This window comes from Lagopus muta, chromosome 8, assembly GCF_023343835.1.
Source record: "Lagopus muta isolate bLagMut1 chromosome 8, bLagMut1 primary, whole genome shotgun sequence".
NCBI lineage: Eukaryota > Metazoa > Chordata > Aves > Galliformes > Phasianidae > Lagopus > Lagopus muta.
The window spans coordinates 25,655,578-25,679,883 of NC_064440.1; the positions used below are offsets into that span (position 1 = coordinate 25,655,578).

General features: G+C 36.1%; 1 protein-coding gene across 10 annotated transcripts in view; it reads left to right on the top strand.

Moving 5' to 3' along the window:
- FAM126B (family with sequence similarity 126 member B) overlaps nucleotides 1–24,306 on the top strand; it is a 59,359-nt gene that overhangs the window by 25,960 nt on the left and 9,093 nt on the right. For 7 of the 10 annotated variants that reach the window (XM_048953191.1, XM_048953185.1, XM_048953187.1 and 4 more), the window contains 10 exons: nucleotides 1,977–2,055; nucleotides 2,981–3,082; nucleotides 6,941–7,120; nucleotides 9,443–9,523; nucleotides 10,454–10,569; nucleotides 11,404–11,523; nucleotides 14,115–14,231; nucleotides 14,911–14,998; nucleotides 19,308–19,467; nucleotides 20,687–20,854. In XM_048953191.1, the coding sequence (XP_048809148.1) occupies nucleotides 2,005–2,055; nucleotides 2,981–3,082; nucleotides 6,941–7,120; nucleotides 9,443–9,523; nucleotides 10,454–10,569; nucleotides 11,404–11,523; nucleotides 14,115–14,231; nucleotides 14,911–14,998; nucleotides 19,308–19,467; nucleotides 20,687–20,854 (1,183 nt within the window). In that variant the 5' untranslated portion in view covers nucleotides 1,977–2,004. The remainder of the gene's footprint in view (nucleotides 1–1,976; nucleotides 2,056–2,980; nucleotides 3,083–6,940; nucleotides 7,121–9,442; nucleotides 9,524–10,453; nucleotides 10,570–11,403; nucleotides 11,524–14,114; nucleotides 14,232–14,910; nucleotides 14,999–19,307; nucleotides 19,468–20,686; nucleotides 20,855–24,306) is intronic. The other 3 variants (XM_048953192.1, XM_048953193.1, XM_048953194.1) reach the window with 3 other exon arrangements.

Here is a 24,306-nt window from a genome sequence, read left to right on the forward strand (position 1 = left end):
CTTCAGAAATCAAAGGAAAAATGTTCTAAGACCAAGATAGATGATTCCAATCATCTAAGCTGGCCATTTGAAAGCCACTTATCAGGGGCTTCCATGATGTAACTGTTATATATCAAAACTGTAGCTTTTGTTTGAGCTTAAATAGTTTCCAAAATGCAGCTGGGGGAAAATCGTAGAAAGTAAAGATTTCACTTCATATTTACCTGCCTTTTTTTCTGTAAAATTAACAACAAAATCTACCAATAGTAGCACTTTGGTTATTTATGACGTTGTATGTATTTATGGGACTAAAGTTGACAGTTATCATTGGGTTTTAGGAGTGTTTCTTTTCTTCCCATCTCAGGCTGAAAGAACTTTAGAGAAGGATGACCATATCAAAGGCAAAAAAAGAAAGTTTATCATTATTGATTGTTTTTTTCTTTTTTTAAAGGAATACTTTGTATCAGGTGGTTATTTATAGATTTTATTTATTATTTTTTTTTTTTGGAAAGTATGATAAATATATCTGACAATGTGGGACAGCTTTATTGCACCTAACTGTTATGTAACTCGGTCATCTTCTAACAAAGAACACAAAAAAAGTAACTAAAATATGTCTTAAAATACAGTATCCCTTCACTTGTTTCTGTTCAGGCTGCTGTTAAATTGCTGGTCCTGTGAAAGCCAGACTTTTGATGACCCTTAACTAAGAATCACTGTGTCGTGTTTGATACGGCTCCAAGAAGTCCTTACGTTTTATTGTCTCCTTAGTTTATCCCTTTTCAGGACATTCTTCGTGAAGTTTTCCCTCTGGTTGATGTTCTTGCAAGTTTCTGTGCTGCCATTAGTAGTTAAGTTGTAACTAGAGACTTTAGTTTTCCATAACTTTTTTTTGTGGATGAAAGCCCAAATAAATATGTTGAATTGTGTTGTCAGAGGAGTTTAAAATGCCCCAGAACATTCTGAATAACAATTCATTCAGCTCTCCTTTATCCCTTGGCTAGCAAATCAAAGCTTCTCTCTGAAGAATAAGGCAATAATTAATTGAGAGCAAGGAAAATAGTTGTAGTTTTTTTTGTTTGTTTGTTTTTTCCCTCATAGTTCAGTAGATTGGAGATGTAATCAAAGTCCATCTGAATTCCTTACTGCTTCAATCCCCTCAAGATTTTTTTTTTCCCCCTGTCACTTCATACTCAGGGTAAGAGCTTTATCCCAATCTCTTTGCTGTGACCCACAAACAGCGGTTGAAAGGAGACTGTTTAATATATACAGAACGAACTCAAAACCCTGTTAGGTTCTTTGTGTGTTAGTAAAGCCAGGAGTGTGATTTAAATGTTTTTAAAATTTCCAGTATGTAACCAGTAGCATTAACTGTATGATTAGAAATGTACTACAGTGTTCAAAAAACTGAAACAAACAGAAAACCCTGCTAGCTCATAGACACGTACGCAAGATAGTTCTCTTCTTCTGTAACAGAGTGGTTATGTCAGACCCAAATCTTTCCTTTTCATCAGAACGTTAAGGTCTATGTACGCCACATAAAAATCTAAGATCTAATCAGTAATCTAAAGGAGCTGGGAGAACTCTTTATTATTTAACTGGGATTGCCAAATAAATCACCCAGCACGGTATGCTGGACGGGGACTGTGTGTACAGAGAGAGTAACATCATCTTTGTTACACTTCATTTTTCTTTATCTGCTCTGTTTGCTGCTTGTTAGGTCTGTACATTTTAGCCTGAAGCACCAAGTCCCTCTTTTCCCTTCTCCTTTGTTATCGTGCAGTAGTTTAAAAGAAGAATCTGAAGACAACAGTTTTTTGTTGTTTGAAAATGGGACCAGTTATCAGGAGTGCCACTTTTCATCTTGCTGGATATTATATAAATCTTTTGGGAATTTATTAATAGACTTTCATTGGGTTAGGATTTTACAGAACCAATTTTTCTACCAGAACTCTTCCTTACTTTCTTTTTTTTTCCCCTCTCTTTTTCTTGTAAAGGTAAGGGAGAAGATACAGACGTGAGAAAATGCTGGGATCAGAACGGGGTGTGGTGGAAGAATGGCTGTCGGAGTTCAAGGTGCGCTGAGAGGAATGATAGCTGTACCGTTGGTAACATTTTCAATGTGATTACTTCATCTTTCAAGCTCTTATAATTAGTGACACATGCAAAGGTCTATGTAAATCAGTCAACTGGTACCTCATATACAATGCATAGTCCCAATAGCAATTTTTTTTTTAAGTTGTATCGTACAACCAAACATAGCCTGTTGTAACAATGGGATTTTTAAGGTGTATCTTATTGTGTAAATCAAGTTAACAGAATGTAGCTGATAGCTGGATAATGCTACCTGCATTCCTGATTGAGCAACTTCTTTAATTTTCCTTTAAAATACCAAAGAAAATGTTGGGCTGCTTATTCGATTACTCTACATAAAATGAGTTGTTTTATCAAGAAGAATCTGAAGTATTTTTAAGCTGTTTTGCTTGTTTATATTTATGGTGGATGAAACAGCAGATAATGCATAAGCAGGCAGATGGGATTTCATGATTGATAGAATATTAATCTGTTATTTAAATTAATAATAATTCCTCTAATCACTGATATCTAAAAATTCATTACATAGTGTTATTAGGAACTTGTTGAGGAGCCAGAGATACAAAATGTACAGACATAATTCAGTGGTGGAACTTCAGGGTATAGTTGACTGATCAAGTCTTTGGAAAGTGCCCGTTAAATAAGGAATATTGAGAAAATAAAGTGTCTTCATTTCAAGTAGGTTCAAATAATTTTACGAAAGATGCATCTGAAACTGCTTTTGAAGATAACTGAATGTTGCTATGTTGCCCCCAAATGCAGTTATATGGAGCAGAACTGGTACTGAATGAACTAGATAACAAGTCCTAAAATTTATACAACTTCAGGAATTGGGATAAGGATGAATGCTTTTGTACTTGTGAACACTGATTTATCAGAGTAACTTTTTATAATTATTACTATTTAGGCATTACCTGAAACACAAATTTCCAGCTATGCAGCTACGTTGCACCGAAAAAAACCACTGGTACCAGCTCTTTATAAAGTCATTCAAGACCCAAATAATGAGGTAAGAGACTTAAAAAAAGACATTTGTTTGCAGCTGTGTTGCTTCCACCTCTATAACTAAACGTAGAGAAGCTGGAGAGGAAGAATGTCCTTTCTGATGTGGTCTGACAGGGGTACTATCCCTCTTATTATTCTCCTCAATTTTGACATTCACTTCAGTGCTTTTCTGATAAGGCACAACCTCATCTTCTCCCCAGAATACAGTTTCTACTGTCTGCTCAATTTTTCCTGTCGCATCTGACAGTTGCAGTTGACTTCAAGTTGCTTCTTTGGAAAAAAAAGCTCCTTTCAGGTGCAACAGGGTAGGACTTACAGTGAGAACCTGATAAGTCTGATGTGCATCTTACCTGGTGGCTCATTACAGTGGAGGAAAGAATTGGTGTATAACTCACTATATGCAGTTAAAATAAGCAGACTTTTGCTTATACTAGTATGATGTCTGTGAAATTTGGTTTTAACTACTATAAACAAGTGCAGGAAAAGGACCCCAAAACGTAAATATATATGATTAAAAATTAGCTTACCCCTGTCTATAATTAATTTTGCAAATAATGCTAAAGCTGTGCTTTCCACTCCAATGGCTTTTATTATGATCATTTCTGGAAAAGTGTTTGAAATGTGCCTTATAAATGAATTAAGGAAGTGTACTGCTCTGCAGTGTGAACTGTTTCAGATAGAATGCTTCAAAATATTTGATTTATCATCTGTGATCTCTTGTGTATTTATAGATTTAATGGCAAGCACGCACACTAAGGAAGCTTTTTATTTTCCTAAATGCAGCTCAGCTGCTTTCAGAAGCTGGATGCTTGATTGAGCTTAGAGGAGATTACATAATTCTCATGCAAAAAGAGCCCCACTTCCTATGTGTTAAGGTCATTTCTGTGTTACGAACCACTTGCTTAGTGACGTTTTTCTTTGTACTGAAGCTACTGTTACTCTCTGACCTGTAGCCACCACTGCTACTGTTACTTTTGAGCATAGATGCACTTCTGCATTCTTCTCTTTGGAGCTGCTGGTGCTGTTTAACAGGGCCTGATTCTGATCTCAAGTATAAGATGCATGATCCTAAATTTGAGACGAACTTCAAGTTCTGGTTGTTAAGGTTGTAAGGTTGTGAAGTATGTATTTCTGAACTTACATATAAGGGGTATAACCACACAGAAACCTCTCACAAAAGTATAAAATAAATTACTAAATTACTTACAAATAATAACTAATTTCATTCATTGTCTTATACTTAAGCCTAAAATAAGCGTGCTATTTTTTGTTGTGCCTTAATTAATCTAAAAAGCAAGCATTTCCAGTCTTTGTCATGCATTTTATACTGAGTTTTGAACTTTAAGATATGGCAATGACTCTTTAAGATGTGACAACCTCGTAAAACAGGCCAAATGTGAAAGCAAACAGTCAGCTTCCTTAAAGCATGACTAATGTGCATCTCCCTGAGGTGCAAAAATGAGATCTGCAAATCTCATCATTGTCACTTATTGTATTTATGTTAGTAAAAATACTGGTTTTGTTTGTTATGCTAATTGCTCTCTGTGCCAGTAGGAGAGCTCTTCTAATGGAAGCTTTAGATTTGTCAGTAAAGAGAGATGATTCTAAAAGACTTTTTAGCTTGTTTAGCTATTCTTCTCAGTTTACTTTAATATTGTACAGAAAGATCTTCTGGAATTGAAGAAATTTATGCCTGTTTGTTTATACGTTCATTACTGTTGATAAATGTTCCATTTCCTCTGTTTATTCAATGTCTTCTGAACACTGGACTAGGAGAATTTGCTGGAAACGGCTTACTGCAGTTGTTAACTCTTTTGCACAATTAATGTCACAGTGATGAGATATGAGGAGTATTTACAGGCTTGCAGTACCACTGACTGGATATTCCTGTATCTCTCTAGGCAGTACAGTCTAAATTAAAACTAATTCTACAAAACTTCCATTTGAAGGGCAGTAGAATTATCTCAGTAACTAAGTAGAATTAACTCTGGTCAAGACTGGTCTGACTTCAGCTAAAATAAATTATTCTTTTCCACTGCTTTTAATGAGATTTGGATTAGACTGACTAATTTCAAATAGGAAACAGCTTAGGGCTACTGTCATCTCTAATCTAATACAAGTACTATTAGTAGCAATGCTACTGTATATGTATCTAGTTTCTGATAATGTTTGTTTAGCTCATCTTGTACCTGTTATCTCCTCACAGATGCATTTGTATTTCTTATTTCCTTAGAGATTCCTCTTTTATTTTTAACACCAGCTTCCTGTTTGTATTTTCTTTTAAAGAAAACATAAACGTGTTTGGTGATCTCTGAATTATTTACTAACCTCTCTTTTTTGTTTGGTTGAGCGTCTAAACAGTGCTAGACTTTTCATAAAATGAGAATACAGTTCAGTCTCTAAGGACTAAAACATCTACTGCAACAAATGTTTTTAAAAATTAGTGTTACTTTTAGATAGCATTTGCACTGAGTAAATATTAGGACAATTTACTTGTAAGTCATTGAAACATAAGGTGCTATGCACGTGTGAAATGTTAGAGTAAATACACTAAATAAACTGATTTATACTTACTAAGAATGCTTGGGCTTTTTCTGCCAAAATGGTTGCAGTAGAAGGTTTATATTTTCATTGGATTCTAAATTTTAAAAAAAATGTAGTATTGAGGTATTTTACATTCATAGCTAATAAAAATCTACGTGCTTCAGACTACTGAACTTTGCTGTCAGCAGTTTTAGTGTCAGCTTTCTTCCTTTCCCCGTTGACGGAGTCTGCCTTTGTTTCTGCTGTAAAAACAGGCTTTTAGCTTAGAGCATCTAGGCTGTCCATCAGAAGCCTTGTTACACAAGGTGCTTACACCAAGCCTAGCATAAGAAGAGATTTGACTGTTAGCAAAGTTTTATTTTGCACAGATGTGATATTATGACTTATGTAATCAGTGGTGTAATTAGCCTGCTTCATTGACCAGGGTACTGTGTGTTAGAAATGGAACTGTGTTCACCTTTTCTTGGGGATTGTAAAATTGGTACTCTCTTAAAGCAGCTATCTCAATAGAAATTCTGTCAGAACTTATGCTGTCTGTGGTGTACTGGAGTAAAATATTGAAGTCGAATAGGTATATGTTAAATTTTATAGTCGTATAGATTTATGGCATTGTATGTTTATCCAAAATTCAAGTAGAAAGGTCTCTCCCTTTCCTCTGCTGGTAGCAAGGGACTCATTAAAAGGGTTTTAGGAGATAGTTCACAACAAGCCAGAGAATCTCTTCTTCATCCAGCTGAGCAGTGATGGTTAATTCTACATGAAATTCTGGGTGCTAAGATCCTGATGACTAGACAAATTATTGTGTTGTTTGTATCATATTGAGCAAATACGTACTTGTTGGGCTTGAGACTAAAAAGGAGTGGGTAAGAAATTAATTTGTGCTTCTATCAATAGACTTGTCTTCAGCAGCTTCTACTGATCTTCACCTTTTTCTACTTTTCTAAACAACATAACAGCACTGTTGAACTTCTGTGTTCCATGTAGTTCAAGTCATTAATCTGTCACATATCTTAAATTAGTATCTGAATACAAATCTCATACTGGCAGTCCTAGAAGACAGTATTCTTAAAGAGCAAGATGGTTGTTTAGTAAGGCCACATTTCCCAGTCCTGTACACCAGTTCCACTCAAGTCCATGCTTATAGACCTCCTTAAAATGAACACAAATACTGTTTTGGTTCATTCATTTACTTGACATTGAGGGATGTCATCTTTACTGACTACAGTGGCTGCATTGTATAGCCCGTATATTTGATATTGAGTTCTCTTTCATTAGGGAAGCCTAAGAGTAATTCATTACCATTTTTGTCTTTTCACAGCTCCTGGAGCCTGTTTGCCACCAGCTCTTTGAACTGTATCGTAGTTCTGAAGTTCGGCTGAAGAGATTCACACTGCAATTTTTGCCAGAACTGATCTGGGTGTATCTGCGTCTTACTGCCAGCAGGGATAGGCAAAGTAATGGTTGCATTGAAGCACTGCTGCTTGGCATTTACAACTTGGTAAGTGAGGTGAGGGGGGTTGGCTGAGGAAAGCTTTGATCTGAAGTTTTGCATTGCTGACTGGTAGGAATAAATTATTAGAACAACGTGTATACATGAAATTATAATATGACTGCATGAAAGCATATTTAGAAAAAAAACGTGTATTGTGGTGAAGGTTTAGTAAAAGCAGTTTTGTGGAAATATTTGTTATTGATTGTAAAACCACTTGAAGCAAACATTTTAACTCGAAAGGATCGTTTCATACGTTTTCTTAGAGTTGGGTAATTGTGTGCACAAGATGATGAAGTAGCCCTCTTTAATGTTGAAACATACAACTTTTATGTGCGTATCGCTATGTGATTGGTCAGTCTTCCTGTACCACTCTCTATTCCCTCTGAATAGTTATTTTTTAATGGCAGTTTGAAGCTAAAGCTACTGAGCATGTTAGTGTTTAGATGCATGTGTGCTTCTGAGGCACTGTGTTGAGTGGAACTGTGATTTTAAGAGTAAGTGAAAGAAACTGTAGATGATTAGGCTTGGCTGTTGGAGTTAACAGTTGGTTGTTCTATCCTTTCTCTTAAACCCTTTTCCTGAAAACTTTTCTTCTTGTATTAAGAGGTTGTTTGACAAATTTAGCAATAAGGCGAAGAAAGGCATTCATTGGTAGGAGTTTCCATATTATGTAACTATAAAGCATATAATACCAAAGTATTGTCCTTCACTCTACATATTTTAATGACCTTCTTCCTTTAACTGTTTTCGCTGTAGCTATGATGAGGCTGATGAGACACTGTGATTCTCTAAAAACTTAAGAAAATAAATAAAATTTCTGCTATTTGTCTAGATCACCTATAACATATTTATGCTGATAGAAATGAAGAGGGTACTACTTGCTGATTTTTGGTATTGTTTGCTAGGTTGAATATTTATCTTTGGCATTAATTTTCTCATAGGAGTCCTGTTAGTGGTTCCTTTGAAACTCATGATTCTTGTTCTTAGGGATGCTAAAGAAAGAGACCTCAAAATGGACAATAACTAGCTCCATTTCTTTCTTTGGTTCTGTTGATATTTTTTACTACAAGAGTGAAGTTATTTTCTCAATCTTTGGAAGAACAATAGATTTTTTTGCATTCTGTTAAATTCCATCAGTTCTATTCCCATTCTGACCATTAAAGTACATTCATACATTCAAGTGCTACCTTGGACTAGGATTTCATATAAACTTGGTTGGATCAAGTTATTGCTTAAAAATTTACAGTACAAAATGGAAAGGCACATGTCATGGTTTTATCTCTAGATCTGTGTCTGTGATGAGGACAGTGAACCCCACAAGCCCACTCACCCTAAAGGGGGAAGGGAAAGGAATGAAAGAGGGGAGGGGGGGAGGAAGCAAAAAACAGCAGCAACAATCTGAGCAGGAAAACAAACTTAGTTTACTAATTACAGTAGTAAAGTTTACAGTAGTAAAGTATAGTATAGTGGGCAAGATGTCCAGCGAGTGGTCAGAGCTGAGGCAGGCAAAAAGAGGGAAAGTCTTGTGAGTTGCAGTCAGTTTTATCTTCCTCACCAACCAGAAAATGGAAATGGGATAGTTAAGTCTTCTGGGATCTGTAGATTGCTCTTCTCTTCCGAGGCTGGAGCTGCAGTGTTAAAGAATTAGCTCTGCATGGTGTTCTGATACTGGCTGCAGATTGTAAAACCCACCACAGCATGATTTTAGACTGCTTTCTGGTATGTTCCTGTGTAATTGCTTTTAGTTTATTGGCTTTAAAAACTGCTGGTTTTGCTTATGTAGTAAGTATCCTGTCAACTATAAAATCTAATTGGTTTGAAAGTCTTTTGAGAAAACACTGTGTATTTCTTACTGATAGAATTCCTGAGTCTTCACCAGTCTCCTTGATTTCAACTTTTTTCTGTACTACATTTATTTTGAAGTACTGCCCTTTGGCAGCAAGTGACTCATCAGCCCTCATGCATCTGTATATTTAGGTTTCAAGTTTAGCGTTGCTCCGCTATGCAGTTCTGCTATACCTAAATGTCGTAATGTAATGGGCTAGAGAAGCTTTCACTTCTTGGTTTTGAACAAAGCCAGAAAGATCAAGGAGCCAATGATTTTTTTTCTAAGCGCAGTCAATGATGAAGGTCTTTCCCATCAGGTCTTCTCAGATCAGAGTGTCTAACTTCTTACTTTCTAAATACATATTAGAAATTCTGTAAGTTTTCCAGATCCTGTCTTAGTTCTGTTGTGTTTTTTCGTTGTTTTGTTTTTTGGTGAATTTTTTTCATTGTTTGTTTTTTATTTGCTCTCCTGTTGTTTATTTTTGTTTGTTTTAAATTCAGGAAATTGCTGACAAAGATGGAAACAACAAAGTTTTATCTTTCACCATCCCTTCGTTATCTAAACCCTCGATATATCATGAGGTAAGAGAGCTGGTATGGTAAACTAGACTTGGGTCTATCAGAGCAATGAGAACTGCATCCATTTAAAGCAACAGGCTATTTTGGTGCATCCTGTTTTCAATATTCCTTTCTTGGAGCAATTGGTATAATCTAAATCAGTAACAATAATAGAAATATAGATGTTGTAAAATGATTGCTGACAGTGCCCATTTTATATAGAGATGAGTTATGTTAGTTATGTTGTAGTTGCAAATGGGTTGCCTCTTAAGTGTTAGGATAAAAGTAATCGATTTCCTTTTGTAACTCCTAGTGAACACAAGTTGAACTTCAGATTCATTTTTCTTTCTCTATAATTGCTGTACAAAAGGCCTGTGCAATTAGAACAAACCTACTTTAGATGACTATGCAACAATCAAAATTGAAAATGACTTTCATTTGCTTTTTATGATAATGAAATCATGTCATGTTTTTAGGTTTTGTAATTATTTTCATTTTTTAAAGACAACTGTATATTTTGACTTGGATGATTGTCACATGTGGCATCCTGGTTGCCAGATTGGAGAAAAATAGATTTGATGGGTGGACCATTCACAGGTTAAGGAATTGGCTGGATGGCTGCACTCAGAAAGTCGTGGTCAATGGCTCAGTGTCTGGAGATGGATGATGAGGGGCGTTCCTCAGGGATTGGTGCTGAGACCGGTGTTATCTGACGTTTTTGTAGGTGATGTGGACATTGGGATCGAGTGCACCCTCAGCAAATTTGCAGATGACACCAAGCTGAATGGTGCAGTTGGTGCCCTAGAGGCCTATAGCAAGGGGTTGGAACCAGATGATCTTAACAGTCTCTTCCAACCCAAACCATTCTATGATATTATTATTAGGAATTTCGATGCTTTTGCAGACCTTTTACTTCTGATTTGTTTTCTCCTCCCTCCCACTCTGTACTTCCAGCCCTCTACTATTGGATCCATGGCTTTAACTGAGGGAGCTCTCTGTCAGCATGATCTCATCAGAGTAGTTTACAGTGATCTTCATCCTCAAAGAGAAACCTTCACAGCACAGAACAGGTAGGTTGGATGCATTGTAATGTTTGCGGTGCTTCACTAAAAGGTCAAAAAGTCATTAAACGTTAAGACCAAATAGATTGTGGTCAGTCCTTTCTGTGCTTGGAAGTAAAGAGAGAGTGCAAATCAGTAAACAGTAAAATATCAGTAAACAGAATATTTTTGGTTTTGCTTCCAACTTTGTGTGTTACTGGTTCATTTAGATGAGAATGACTTTTCTGTCATCTCTGTGTCTGTCAGAAATATCTTCTGAGTTCATGCCTGTCAACTCAAATTTTACTGAAAGCGTAACAAAAGTCTGGTATTGCCTTTACCACAGGAAAGAAAGGGATGGAGCCAAGTGCATAGAAAAAAGTGAGGATGAAAAACCTTGGGAGGGAGGTTTCCTGGTTCTGCTGCATGAGGATATGTAGACTGGGACTCTACTCATTATTAGTAACTGTAACCAGCCTTTCTAGTGAAGGCTGGCTGAAGAGCAGATTCTGAACTGGTTCTAGTGACTCTCAGCTTTACATGTGTTTAAAAGTAGCTCTAGGAAACCTAATAATAAAATTTTAAAAATGTTGCAGGCTTGTCCAGCTCTGTAGCAACCTGGACAGATTTTATGACATGTCATTTCCTCGATAATTCCTGCATATGCTAGTGGTTTTCAGTAATACTTTAAAGTGAACCTTTAATATCCTGTTTCAAGTTAATGAGTTATAGTGGAAGAGGGTTTTGGGATTTGTGTGTTTATTTATGACACTTTTTCCTTTGAGGTGACTTTCAAACTGAGTTGTAGGAATTTTTTAAATTTTTTAAACTTTGGATGGAATATTAAGAATTTAAACCATGCAGGATCTTGATCTTGTCTCTTTTCAGGTTTGAGGTGCTGAGCTTTCTCATGCTGTGCTACAATTCTGCTATTGTCTATATGCCTGCCTCTTCTTACCAATCACTTTGTAGGATGGGTTCCAGGTGAGACACTTGCCTTTGAAAGTCTTTCAGGGTACATCTAGATTTCTAAATATTCATCCATCAGAAAAGAGTAAATGAACCTATTATATGCTTTTTACTAAATGCAACATTTGGTCACTTCTGCAACTTAATTGAAAATTTGATGCTATGCTTGGATTATCTTACTCCCGTGTTGGATTTTGTTCCAATTATTTAACCTTTTGTTATCTGGAGGGGGAAAAAAAATGGGGCAAAATCTTCTGAACCTAATCAGATTGTTCTGTATTTATTGAATTTACATATCGTTCAGGCACTTTTCAGTATGGCTAGATTCAAAATATTGTGAGGGTTACCTTTAGTTTCTTCTGCTTCCAAATATTGACCCTCTTGTTCCTCAGGATAGTTTATATGAAGTGCTAGTACAGTGATCCATGCTTTAGGTTATGTATTTTGTTTTGCTTTGTCCTCCTCAGTAATGATATCTTCTATTTTCTAGAGAATTCAGTACTGTGATTTAAAGTACATCCTTTATATAATCTTCTGCTTAAACAGTCTTAAAAGCATCTGGTTGGCAAAGATCCCTGCTTTATGCTCTGAAAAATCTGAAGTATTTCTGATATTTCCATCTGCCAGTTTCTATCAGCAGTTTTGTTTGAAATGAAGTCAGTTCACTCCAATATCCAAACAGACGGAGCTCTTTAAAAATGTTTAATTTAGCTTTTTTTCTGCAACACAGTACTGCCATGAAAGAAATTAATTACATGCAATTCAGTTACATAACTATAAAGGATCAGACGAGCTTCTGACAAATGTGTATTCTGTACTAACACACATTCAGGTAGGATGATAGGCTGTTTCTCTCATCACATTCATTATGGGAACCGGTCACTTCTCAGTGTGCTTCCATCATTTTCATTTGAGGTATAACTATGCTGGATTTAATAAATATGCTGAATGTTCCTTTGAAAATTAGGTCTACTCTTCAGTTAGAGAGGAGAGAAACAACGTAGGAATTGTTTTGTTTTTTGTTTTTTTTTTGTTTTTTTTTTAAACAATGCAGCAACAGTAATAATTTGGGTGTAGCAAACTATTTCCAACAATAAGGTTATTTTATTATGAGCTGAATAAAAGTTGCATGTTCTTGTCTTGTGTTGACATTTTAGTGTGTAATATGCATAGTACAACAACATTGTTTCAACTTTAATTATAAATTGCTGTCATTTTCCTTAACCTTCTAAATTTAACTTTCCACAACTGTTTTCTTTCAGTTAAAACAAGCAATGATGTTGCTCACTTGAGCACATGTTAATGGAACTGTACAGTAAACTCCATTCTGAGTATTACAGTCACTAGTTTTGTAGTAGTTTATAATTTAAGTCATGGACAATTACAGCAGGAATCATTTTGTTCCACAAAGTGCGGAGTGATCTTGAAAAGGAAGCATCCTGGTTCCTCCTTGTGTAACTGTATGCAAGCTTTACCTTGTGGTTTCTTCTCAAAGCTTTTGTGCTCCTGGTCTGCAGCGCAGCCTAAAAAGCCATTATTATACTGACTTGGGTCTGTGTACCTTGCCCTGTTGGAAAGACTGGACTATACGTAGTCAGCAGATAAATCCTACTATGGTACTGTCTGCTTTCCAGGATGAACTTGGACCACAGTTTTTGTTACTGAGGCAACAGATTGTATTACAAAACAGTGGATTGCATGGGTTTCAGTTTAAAGCTGATAGCTGGGAGACCTTTTAGATAATAGCTTTCATTTTTTGTCATTTTCTGATAAGAGCATTAACACAGTGAGATACTTCTTTGTGTTGTGGTTTTGTTTTTCTCTTGAAGGCTTTGGATTATTTTCTTTTCTTTTGGTGGCTAATTGATAATTTCATTCCTTTTCTCTGTTTTGCCTAGTGTCAGTATGTGCTCATGGAGTCCATGCAATAATCTTCCCAGTTTTAAAGGAGAAAAACTAATGTACGCAGTACTGGATTACTAGATTAGAGAAACAGGCAATACATTTACATTGACTGTATTAATATCCATGCATTGTTTCTATGTTCTACATACGTCAGAACGTCAGAGTTCTGAATAAATGTATCTGGTGTGTTGTTTTTTTTTTTTTAACAGCAGAGTCAATGCAGTATGTGACAAGGCAGGCCCTTTGTCAAGGGCCGTAACTGATTTTGGTTTTATTTGTAATAAAACGGCAGCTGAAAGTAATTCTCAAGAACAAGATATCTGTGTTAACCAATAGTATGAGATGGTACGTCTCTGTTCTATGCCACTGAAATGTTTCCTGTGTAGAAAATTGGGTTTGTTAACTGAATTTCTGGGAGAGTCTTGTGCTGGTATCTTAGCAGTTTTGCCACTCTAATTCTTTAGAGATTGATTATGATTTGAAGAAAACAAAATTAATGGCTTTATGGGAATTATCTCCGGATTATCAGCAAGTTACATGTCAAGGCACTGTTGTTAAACCGCTTTAATGATTGGAAGAGCAACAACGTAAGAATATTCTGTGTTGTGAGCTTATGTTTTGAAAAACAGGTTTTAAAATCATTTTTAGTTTGAAGTAATTGTGGGGTTAACATTGTGGTGCAATGGTATACTTTTTTTCAGGCTGTGTGTGAGTGGATTTCCACGGCAGCATGAGAAACGCTGGAAAGAACACTGTGGTAGAGTGGTGTTAGACCCTGACTTCATGGTGCAGCTGCTCACAGGTGTCTATTATGCTATGTAAGTAGACTTTTTTTTTTTTTTTTTTTTTGGTAATAGGAGTGACTGGTTTTACGTGAGTTAAAATATCAATGCTTGTTGTTTTAAGAATTGGAATAAATGAATTTAACCCAATATGACACAAAGATCTAACTTGGTTAGCGTATTTCCTGTTACTTACTCAGCCAACTGATAATTTGAAAATATCTTTGTCAGCACTGGAGTAGGTGGTGAAGGACCAGCACCAGGTACTGGAGAGAAGGAAGCTCTTGGCTTCATCTTTTCCTGAGTTTTTACTACCATCAGATAACCTGTTAACAAGCATGATGAGCTTGGATGCCAAGATAACCTGATGAAATGCAGTCCTCTTGAATGCCAGTAACTACTGAGGTAGCAAAAATCCATTTCTGATAAGAACTAAGTAAACCATGACCCCGTTTTTCATTCTTTAAATTTGTCCTGATTATAGTGTCAGCTTTGTCTCACTTTGCTGTGACAGGGAGCATCTTTTTCCATTATACCGAAAAGAGTAATATAAGAGAAACTTACCTGTTTGTATTACAAAACAGAGGACATTCTGGGTGTGTATGCAACTGATAAACATTCTACATAAAGAAAGAAAGAGCTGAATTTGTATAGGAAAAAAAAGCCAATCTGAGTTCCTAAGATACAGAAGATAAATCTGTTTCTTTACATTTAGATATAATGGTCAATGGGATCTCGGCCAGGAGGTTTTGGAGGACATAATTTACAGAGCACAGCTTGAACTCTACTCACAACCTTTGTTGGTAAGAAAAAAATCTACTGAAATCTATGAACTTGATTATGAAGAATATAGAACTGTTTCTGAAATGGACTCTTAAGGCCTTTGTGGCCGTTTACTGCATTCCCAAATGCAAGTGGTTGTTAACAGCTGGTGTTTTCAACATAGTTATTTACACCATGCTTTTTCTGCATGAATGTTGGGATCTCCTAGTACTTAATGATGCAGAAAGCTTGTATTTTCTAATGTAGTACAGTTGGATCAAATGTTTGTTGTTTTGGCACCAGCTACTGATGACTTCTTCAAAAAAGCTTAACTGAATGATTATGTGTTGCAGGACAAAGATTGTAAAAAGGTGTATTTTCTGCATCTAGACCTTCAGAAGACTTTAGAGTATGCTATGTGGTTTAACTAATAAGGCAATAGAAAAACAGCAACGGGGTATAGCTGTAAAAGAGGAGGAGCTTTATCTACACTCAGTGTCAGATTTTAATTAAGTTACACAAATCTTCATCTTCTTCAGTTGACCATCAATAGAGTGGTTTTCTTACAATTGTTTTGTTTTTTGGTTTTTTTTTCCAGTTCCCATTAGAATCATTTAGGAAAAAAATCAATTTAGAATCAATTCAGGAGAGAAAAAAAAAAAAGAAAAAGAAATGGGGAAAGAGGTAAAACTGTGCAGGATACAGATGGAGGGTACAGACAAAAAGGATAAGGAGGAATGGAAGACTTTTATTTTGTGTAAAATGTAGGAGCAAGGCTCAAAATAAGAAGGAATGTTAATGAAAATAAAGTAAGTAGAATAGAACATTATCTCCATTTCTCTGAATTGTGGCCAGAAACCTTCGGTGCTCTTCTGAAATAACAAAAGTAAATTTAATTACTTTTACGTAACTGAAGGAAAAAAATTGATTGGGAAAAGTTTTTTTCTGTGTCAATCTGACATCACTCTCTCCTCCAATAAATTAAGTAAAATTATTCTCTTGGTGAATTAATATTGGCTACAAAACTTATCTACAGGCTTTCTGAGAGTCCTGCATTTTAAATGGTTGGTATCCATTGAATTATTATAATAGCTGGTTCCTTTTCAAAATGACTCACTGCTCCATCAGATTGAAGGTTTTAAATTAAATATTGAACCTGCAGAAATAGACCACCTTATCAAAATACAACATTGAAAAGTGGTGTGGGAGGATCTGGAACATAATTCAATTAATGATAGGACAATTTTCAGTCCTGATTATTCATTTTTAATCATTTTGTCTTTTCGGATGACTTTTAAGAGTCTTCTAGAATGTCTGTTTTGTCAACATTCATTTTGCTGCTCCAACCCATTGTTTGATGCTGTCATCACTGATTTTTTTTTTTTTTTTTCTTCCCCTCTCCCCCCCATTTTCTAATTGTCAGTTCTTCACGCATGTATCCTTGCCTTGTTTCACAGCTTGTTTCACAGCAGTTTTTGAAAAGCACCTTTCAAGAAATCAGCAGATTTATAAAAAGATAACCTTCGTATCTTTGGCCTCACACTGTGTATTCGAACCATGAGACCTTTTCAAAGGTTGAAGTCCTTTCACCTAGTTGCAGTTTCCAGGAGATGTAAATAATTTAGCACATAAAACTGTATTTTTTAAACACTTCGAACTACTGCACCAAATAAAATATCATCTGTGTATCTAGTTTGATCAAGTTCAAGTCTCTGCTTACAATTGCCTAGCAGTAGCAAATTCTTTGAAATCCATTTAATATTTAGGTGATCTTCCATAGTAGGATTCTTTTTATATCTTTGTATACAGGCTGTTTGTTTAATTGTGGATATACTGATCAGTCATCATAATGATGAGACATACCACACCTTTTAGTGCAGGATTAGTAATACCTCTTGATATTAAGAAAAGTGAAGGCAAAGGGTTTTTTTTTTTCATCTTCCTTCTCTTTTGATTTCCCATCTGATGGAGAAGGAATGTGTTTTATTCCTTCTGGTTGTTTGGATTATTTCCAGGTTTTACTGTTGCTTAATTTTTTTTTCATATGGTTCTCCTTGATCCCCAGAAGTACAATTTGTGCTGCTAAAAAGGGCCAGTTGTTAATATGTTCCACAAGAAAAAGTGCTGTGTCACTTTCTGGTCCTACTGCAAAAGCCTTTTACTACTAATTTTTATATTTTAATCCTGTGTACTGAGAAAGGGTACATATTCAAAAGAGGCTGGAACTCTAGCAAAGTAGAGGATTGGAAGGCAAACCACTATGTGATTGAGCTTGATGTGCACTGAGTCAGCACAGCAGAAATGAGCTTCAAAGTCTCTAATGAGATCAAGGATATGAGCACAGTGAGGTTTAAAGATGCCAGCATGGAAGAAGGACTACATATGAATAAAAGAGCAATTTGCAAACAAGCAATGAATCTGAGAAAATTAAGTAGCAAAGGCCATATCAGAAGTGGACAAGTGGTAGAATGATGAAGAGTATTTTCTATAATGGTGCCAAGAATCTTTAGGCTACTTTGAAGTCAGACACAAACTTTTTAACTGTGGAGTTAAAAAGAAGCTGGAGAAGTTCAGGATCAGCTATGTGGCAGCTGCTGTAGCTTCCTAAGAAGTAAAGAATCTTAGAGTTAGTTAACATCTTGTCATCTCTGACTTCACTGTTTGAATGAGTTTCATGTCCTCACATGGCTGCTGGATGGCTTGTGTATTAGAATTTGTAGGAAAGTTTTATTTTGTTGTGATACTACTAAATGCTTATAATTCATGTAAGTTATATGGCATAGTAGATGCACTGATATATTTATTTTTTATTAAGCATTATTTGAGATCTTCACAGGACAGATCATACGAACGTGGTTCTGCTGAATCATGTTCTAGTGGTTTAGTAAATCTCTTCTTGCTTGTGTTTTGGTAAATACTAATCAAAGACGACTTCGTTAAGTAAGCAGATTTATTGCACATGGGCTTGCAAAGTTTTAGGGAATTAATAGAACATCTCTTACATTTATGACACCTCTGGCAACCTCAGAATATCAAGACAACTCGGATGAAATTTAAATCTTAATTCTTTTATTATGTAGAGAGGAGTGTATGAAAATGTTACTTCCAGCATAAAACTAGGAGATGCTAGATTGCATCAACTGTGTAGAATATTGCTACAATTCCATCAGCTAAGCACAAGGTTTTATAGAATTAAAAAGAAAAAAGTTTGTCTCTGTGCTGTAGAACAGAAAAACAAAATGGTTGAAGGTGGAGGGGCATATGTGTGCCTTGCTAGAAAAGTAGAAAAAGTGGAGTAATTTCCAAACTTGTGTACTCTAAAACAGATCTGTATTTCATATGAGTCGACAGAACTGTCACCTTGTAGTTGTATCATAAAGAGTTTAAATGCCCACTGTCCCGGGTTAACAGGTAGGCTGCATATATTTAAGACTTGCAGAGCACATATATTTGAGATGTTTCTCTTCATACACTGCATTCTGATCTCTGAAGTTGGACCACTACAAAATTATTTTATTTTTTAAACTTTGTTTTCTAATTCAAGGGAATATTCATTAGGAGAAAACGTACTTTTCATAGTGATGACTATATGCTGTAATGGGAACTACCTAAATTACTGTAAGAACAATTGATAAGTAAGATTTTATAGTGATTAACTAGATACATTTTCCATGCTTATTTTATTTTTTTGTCTAGTTATCTGTGGCCTCCTTAGTTTACTTATTCATCTTCATTAGGTAAGGACTAAGAGCCATGCGGGAGGTCAGATACTTGTGAAACAAGAGATACACAAAAGAAGCTGTAATGTTAGGTTTAAAATGTTTATTGCTGGTTGGCTGTATAAATTCAATAGGATTATGGAAAATCAAGGCAAATTCACTTCGTTTTTTTCTGAAGTTTTAAAACATTGTGCACGACAGCTTTATTTTTGCTAAATACTCTGCATACTGTGGAGATCTATGGAGGTGGAAAGTGGAAATGGTCTTGTCTCCTATGTTGTGACCATTCTTGTCATACAGCATGAACAGTATTTTTCTTGTTATCTTGCTTCCATTAGGATGGAGAATTTATTGTGTAGATTGTTACCACTCTTAGTACAGATGTCAAATGTAGAACAAAATGGCTTACATGGAAAAAGTAAGAATAGAGAAAATTGGGCTGTAAATTTGGGTGGTCTTTTCAACTTAGTTAAAGGCTGTGAGTCTTGGGGATGGGACTGTCCGTCTGGATGGGATCTGGCATAATAAACAGTTTTTGGTTGTTTCTCCATCTGGATCCAGCAAAGAGATTTAGTACTGCCATTAACGTGGTCAGTGGTGGTAGTAGTATAGCATTTTACTTTCATCTTAGGTTGCAAATGCCATGAAGAACTCACTGCCCTTTGATGCTCCTGATGCATCCCAAGAAGGCCAGAAGGTACTGAAAGTAGAAGTTACTCCAACAGTGCCGAGGATTTCTCGAACTGCCATTACAACAGCTTCTATCCGTCGTCACCGCTGGAGAAGAGAAGGTGAGCTTTCTTTTCCAACGGCAAGTACTGTGATGTTCTGTATTCATCACCATCACTGTTACCTGGCTTCTGAGTTTGAATGTTTGCAGAACAGTTGGTCATGGTTGTTTTGTTTTTTCCTTTTGAAAAATGATTCTCCATAACAATGTATAGTATTTTACATCTTCAGAGCACTGCATGAACATGAACATTTGGAATGTTTGTTTTGTTTTTTTTTGGAAAAAACATGAGGTATGTTTGAAGGAGAAAAAAGAGAAAATTTAGAAAAAGGAAAAGGGGAAAAAAGAGAGTGGAAATTGTTTACTAAGGCTTTTTTCCCTCTATTATAACAGAACATAAAATTGTTGTGGCAGAGTTTAGTGTAGAATTTCAGTTATTTCTGTGATGCACTCTGAAATTCAGTTGCTCTCTCATCAAAAATAGCTTAGGAAGTGAGTATTGTTATTCAGACCTTGCTAGGGTTCCAGTTACCCACAGCCACTGAAGACAGTGGGAGATGGAAGAGTTGGACATCATACTCCTAGCATCATGTGGCCCAACTTATAGAGGGAACGTGTCATAAAGTAGTTGTGGGTAGCTTAAAATTATTCTGTTTTTCCTTATTCCTTAATGAATACTTGTTTCACATGGAAGCATGCTGGACCATATGAAGAACAACAGTAAACATATAGTAATGTTTTCCTTCATATGGTTAAATTTTTGTTGTAATTGTAGCAAAAATTGCTTTAAAATCATTTTGTCAAACTGAAAGTTTTTTCCTGCATGTGTGAAACACAACTTTAAAAAAGCTGCATAATGACTGAAAGCAAAATGTAGAATAACCTAAAAATAAACTGAGGTTACAAGAGTCTGAAAACAAGTATTACATTTTTCCTTTTTTTTTTTTTTTTCTTTCCTATACCATGTGCCAAAACATTTAATGACCTCTGGTCCTCAGCTGACTCAGGATGTCCAGGACAAGAAGCAACTGTCTTCTATTTTCAGGACTTTGGGCCATGTTTGTCTTTACTGTAGCTGCCATTATATTCATTTTCTAGTCTCTGGTATGGAGTATAGCCCACCTGTCCCTTTCTGTGGATGTTCTCACAAACTTTTAACTAAGCATGAGTAGTGTTTCGTGTTTGTTCTATGTCCACATAAATTTTCTATTCTCCCTGCCTGGGTTGGAATGCCAAGAAAGGAACAGAAAAGCACTAAAATGTTATATGTTGAATCCCAGATGGCTTTGACTTCTCAAACGAGGCTGACTCAAGCATACCTGGCTCACCGATCCAACACGGCTCCACAGACCTAGGGATCAAACGTGAGCAAGAGGGGGAGGTGCTGATGCGCAGGACCCCTGAGCATGGCTTCCCGGAGCCCACCTTGGCAGCAGCCACAACAGAGGGTAGGACAGAGATGAGGAGGCAGAAGTCAGTGAGGCAATTGCTGGAGGAGGATCCCGGCTCCCTATCCCCAAGCAGAACTTCTTTCCATTCTAGTGTGTGTTTCCGCTATCCCAGGGTGTATTAGCTTCTCTTTGCAATACACGCATCCCCTATATACCTAACATCAGGTCAGGTACTACCTTTTGTTATCACATGGGCTGGCCTGGGGCTTGCATCTGTGTGGTGAAAGGCTGCTTGGCATGGCAAGCAATAAAATAAAGACAAGAGTAATAGCCAAGAGCTTTGGGATTGCTTGGACACTTTCTATTACTGAGCATGTTTAATATTCAGAGGAAAAAATGCACCTGGTGAACATGAATCCAGTCCTGAAAAATAGATAGTATAGAGTATAAATGGATTTGGTTGGCAACAGCTTAGTTCCAGTAATGTCTTATTTTAAATTTCCAAGAACAAAGTAAGCCTATCTAAGACAGATTCACAACTATTAATGTTTATTTGATGGTCAGCCTTTAATTGAAGACTCAAAATCTTACAACTAGTGTAGCTGAACGATCTGACTGCTGTAAAAACAAGTACCAAAATGGAAAAACTTGTGTTTCTAAACACTTTAGAAACAATAATTGCTTCTTTATTCAGTTGTGCTGTCCACGCAAGTGCTGTAGGGCTTCATATTCCCACACTATAATCAGGAATAGCAGACACAGTAGTTAGTAGAAATTTATTTTGCTTCAGTTCATCTGTTTATTTTGTCATCTTTATTCCATGAAAGGTATTGTTTTGAGCACTGATTTTGAAACGTGATTTCTCATCAGGAATGAGAATTAATTTCTTATAAATTTAGCTAAACATAATTTAAGTGTTTGCATATTTTAAAGCTCCAATCTGAACAGGCTTCTGGTATTTCCAAAATTTGTAAGCATAACAGCTGATAGTAAATGAGATTTATTCTTAGATTCTACATAGGCTTCAGATTTGTTCTTCTGGAAACAACCATCTAGAGAATTTGAAGATTTAATGTAGTGTCACCACAATCCTTATCAGAGTTGCTATCAAGCATGGGATTATAATCTATTCCTTGGTGCATAGTGGGTTTGAGCATGCTCAGTAAATGAGTATGGCCTTCTCCTAACTTCACTGGTTCACTCAATCTTATTCCTTTGCATGTGCATGACCTGAAGGATATGGAGAAGTCCTCAGATGCAGAGAACATTCTGGAAGAGATGGGAAATGGGAAAGAAGTTGGAAAAGATATGGCCTTCTAGTCTTAATTGTTTCCAGATGCTTTTGTCATTTGAGATGTTACTGGAGAAGTGATCATTCCACATGCTTCTGTTAAAGTTGGTTTAATATACTTCTTTAAATGTTGACAGTATAAAATTACATGCTTGGGCAATTGGAATTCTGCTAGTTAAGACTAACTAGGAAAAGGTACAGGAATGGAGTTTGGCTTGATTATCAGTATAGAATTGTTTGTGTATATATGGGTCTTTTATTGATACTAATTTCACAGAAAGTTTTGGTTAGTGAATATCCTCTCATAAGTTTTTTTAATATAAAAAAATATAATGAGAGACTGATTATTTTCAGTTACTTTTCAACCTTCAGATGTGGAAAGAATAAATAGAATTAACATTATTTTTAAAAAACAAAATCCTTTTCAGATCAGTGTTTTGACCCAATAATTACAAAAAGGCAGAAGACTTCAAAAATGACTCAGAAAATATCTTAAGAGGTATTCTGCTTCTGAGTGGTAGCAGCTACCGCGCTGGACTATTTCCAGTCAGTAGACAATGCTGTATCTGCATTTACAGAATTACATACTGATATTAATGATGTATTCTTTAGAGAAAGATTTATCCTGATCAGAAACAGCAGGAATCCCAAAGACATGCTATAGGGCAATTGATGCGATTTAGGCTGGGCTGTCTTTTTTCTTTTGGCCTTATAGTAAAGAGTGCTTGGCTTTTGAAGTCTTGTTTTCCTTTCAAAATGATCTTATTGGTCTCTTGGTAAACAAACGAACAAATCCTTTGTGACTTCATCCTCTTTTACCTCCAAACACAGTGTGTAAAGAATGGAACATTTTTTGTTTGTTCCTGTGGACAACTTTTAGAGGAAAAATAGATGTACTGGGAAAAGATTACGTTTATGGAGTTATTCAGTCCTACTGAGAACATCTGTAGCTATATGGATCTGACTAGAAAGTAATTCTCGTGCATGTTGTCTTCTCTATCTTCTTCATTTTTTAGCACTGCTGAGCTGCTTGGGCCTCTGTCTAGTTGCAGCATCGAAAAGCTTGCAACAACCCCTCTCAGTCTGGTCTTTAAATTTTGTGGTTGAAACGACACTTCTTTTGTGTGACCCCTTTGCTTCACTGTCCCTGAATAGGAACCATATGCTTTAGTATTTTATTCCTCAGAAATGTTTTGACATGAACTGTGAGGAAGCAGTAATGTTCTCATGCTAATAAAAAGCTTAGCAGTATTGTCTGGAGACAGCATTTCGCAAGTTACGTGTCTTTTCTAAAATAAAAGGGATTGAGAGGGGTCTTCTGCTGCTATTACTGCTGCTTGTAACCAAACACGCTTTCATCCAGCTTTGCATGATTATAAAGAAAGATTCACTTTGGTTTATTGAAATAATTATCTTTCTTTTAATAGGTTCCAGTCACATCATACTTTTCTTAGCATCTTTGTTTACGAGTGGGAATGTTGGGGTGGGGGAGGTGGGGGAGAGATGAGGTGAATGGTAAATAGAATTTCTTGCTGTGTAATGTAAGAAGATACTTGTATGTCTTGGTGAGAAGAAAAGGGTCTAGTTAGACTAAACAAGAAGTAAGAGTGTTTGTATTTTAAATATGGATGCAGGAAGTTAAAGCATGTAAAGCATTCTTGATTTTAATGATAGCCTTTGAAGCCTAATTTTTTTTCTAAGAAGGCCGGAGACTTTACCACTGAGGAAAGACTGCCGTAACATGAACTACGGTATTTTTATGCTTCTTAGAAGGCTTATCAAATCAAGTTAGAACTATATAAAACAACAGAATAGTCTCACGTTGCATTGCTGAGAGAGGCCTGACCATGATCTGCTTTGGAGAAGGCTAAATGTTGTTTATAAGCTGATACACAATAATCGCAATTCTGAGCCAAAACTTCCTACAAAGTGAAATAGGTTTAAAAGAAATTGAGTAATAAAACCTTCCTATGAAGTTCATTTTTGCTTTGCATTTTGGAAAGGTGAAGTTGGATCAGGCTTATGTTTCTTCTGTGCAGGGGAAGCAATGCTGAATTAAGGCTTTCTGACTGGTTTGCTTGCCATAACAAAGTATTCTGCAGTGCTGTGCTACCAGTCAGTGTGAAAGGATGGGGTTCTACACAAATATTGTAATCTCTGAGATCTTTACCACCTCATTCCATGAAAGAAATTTAAACACATTTCCTTGGTGGCACAC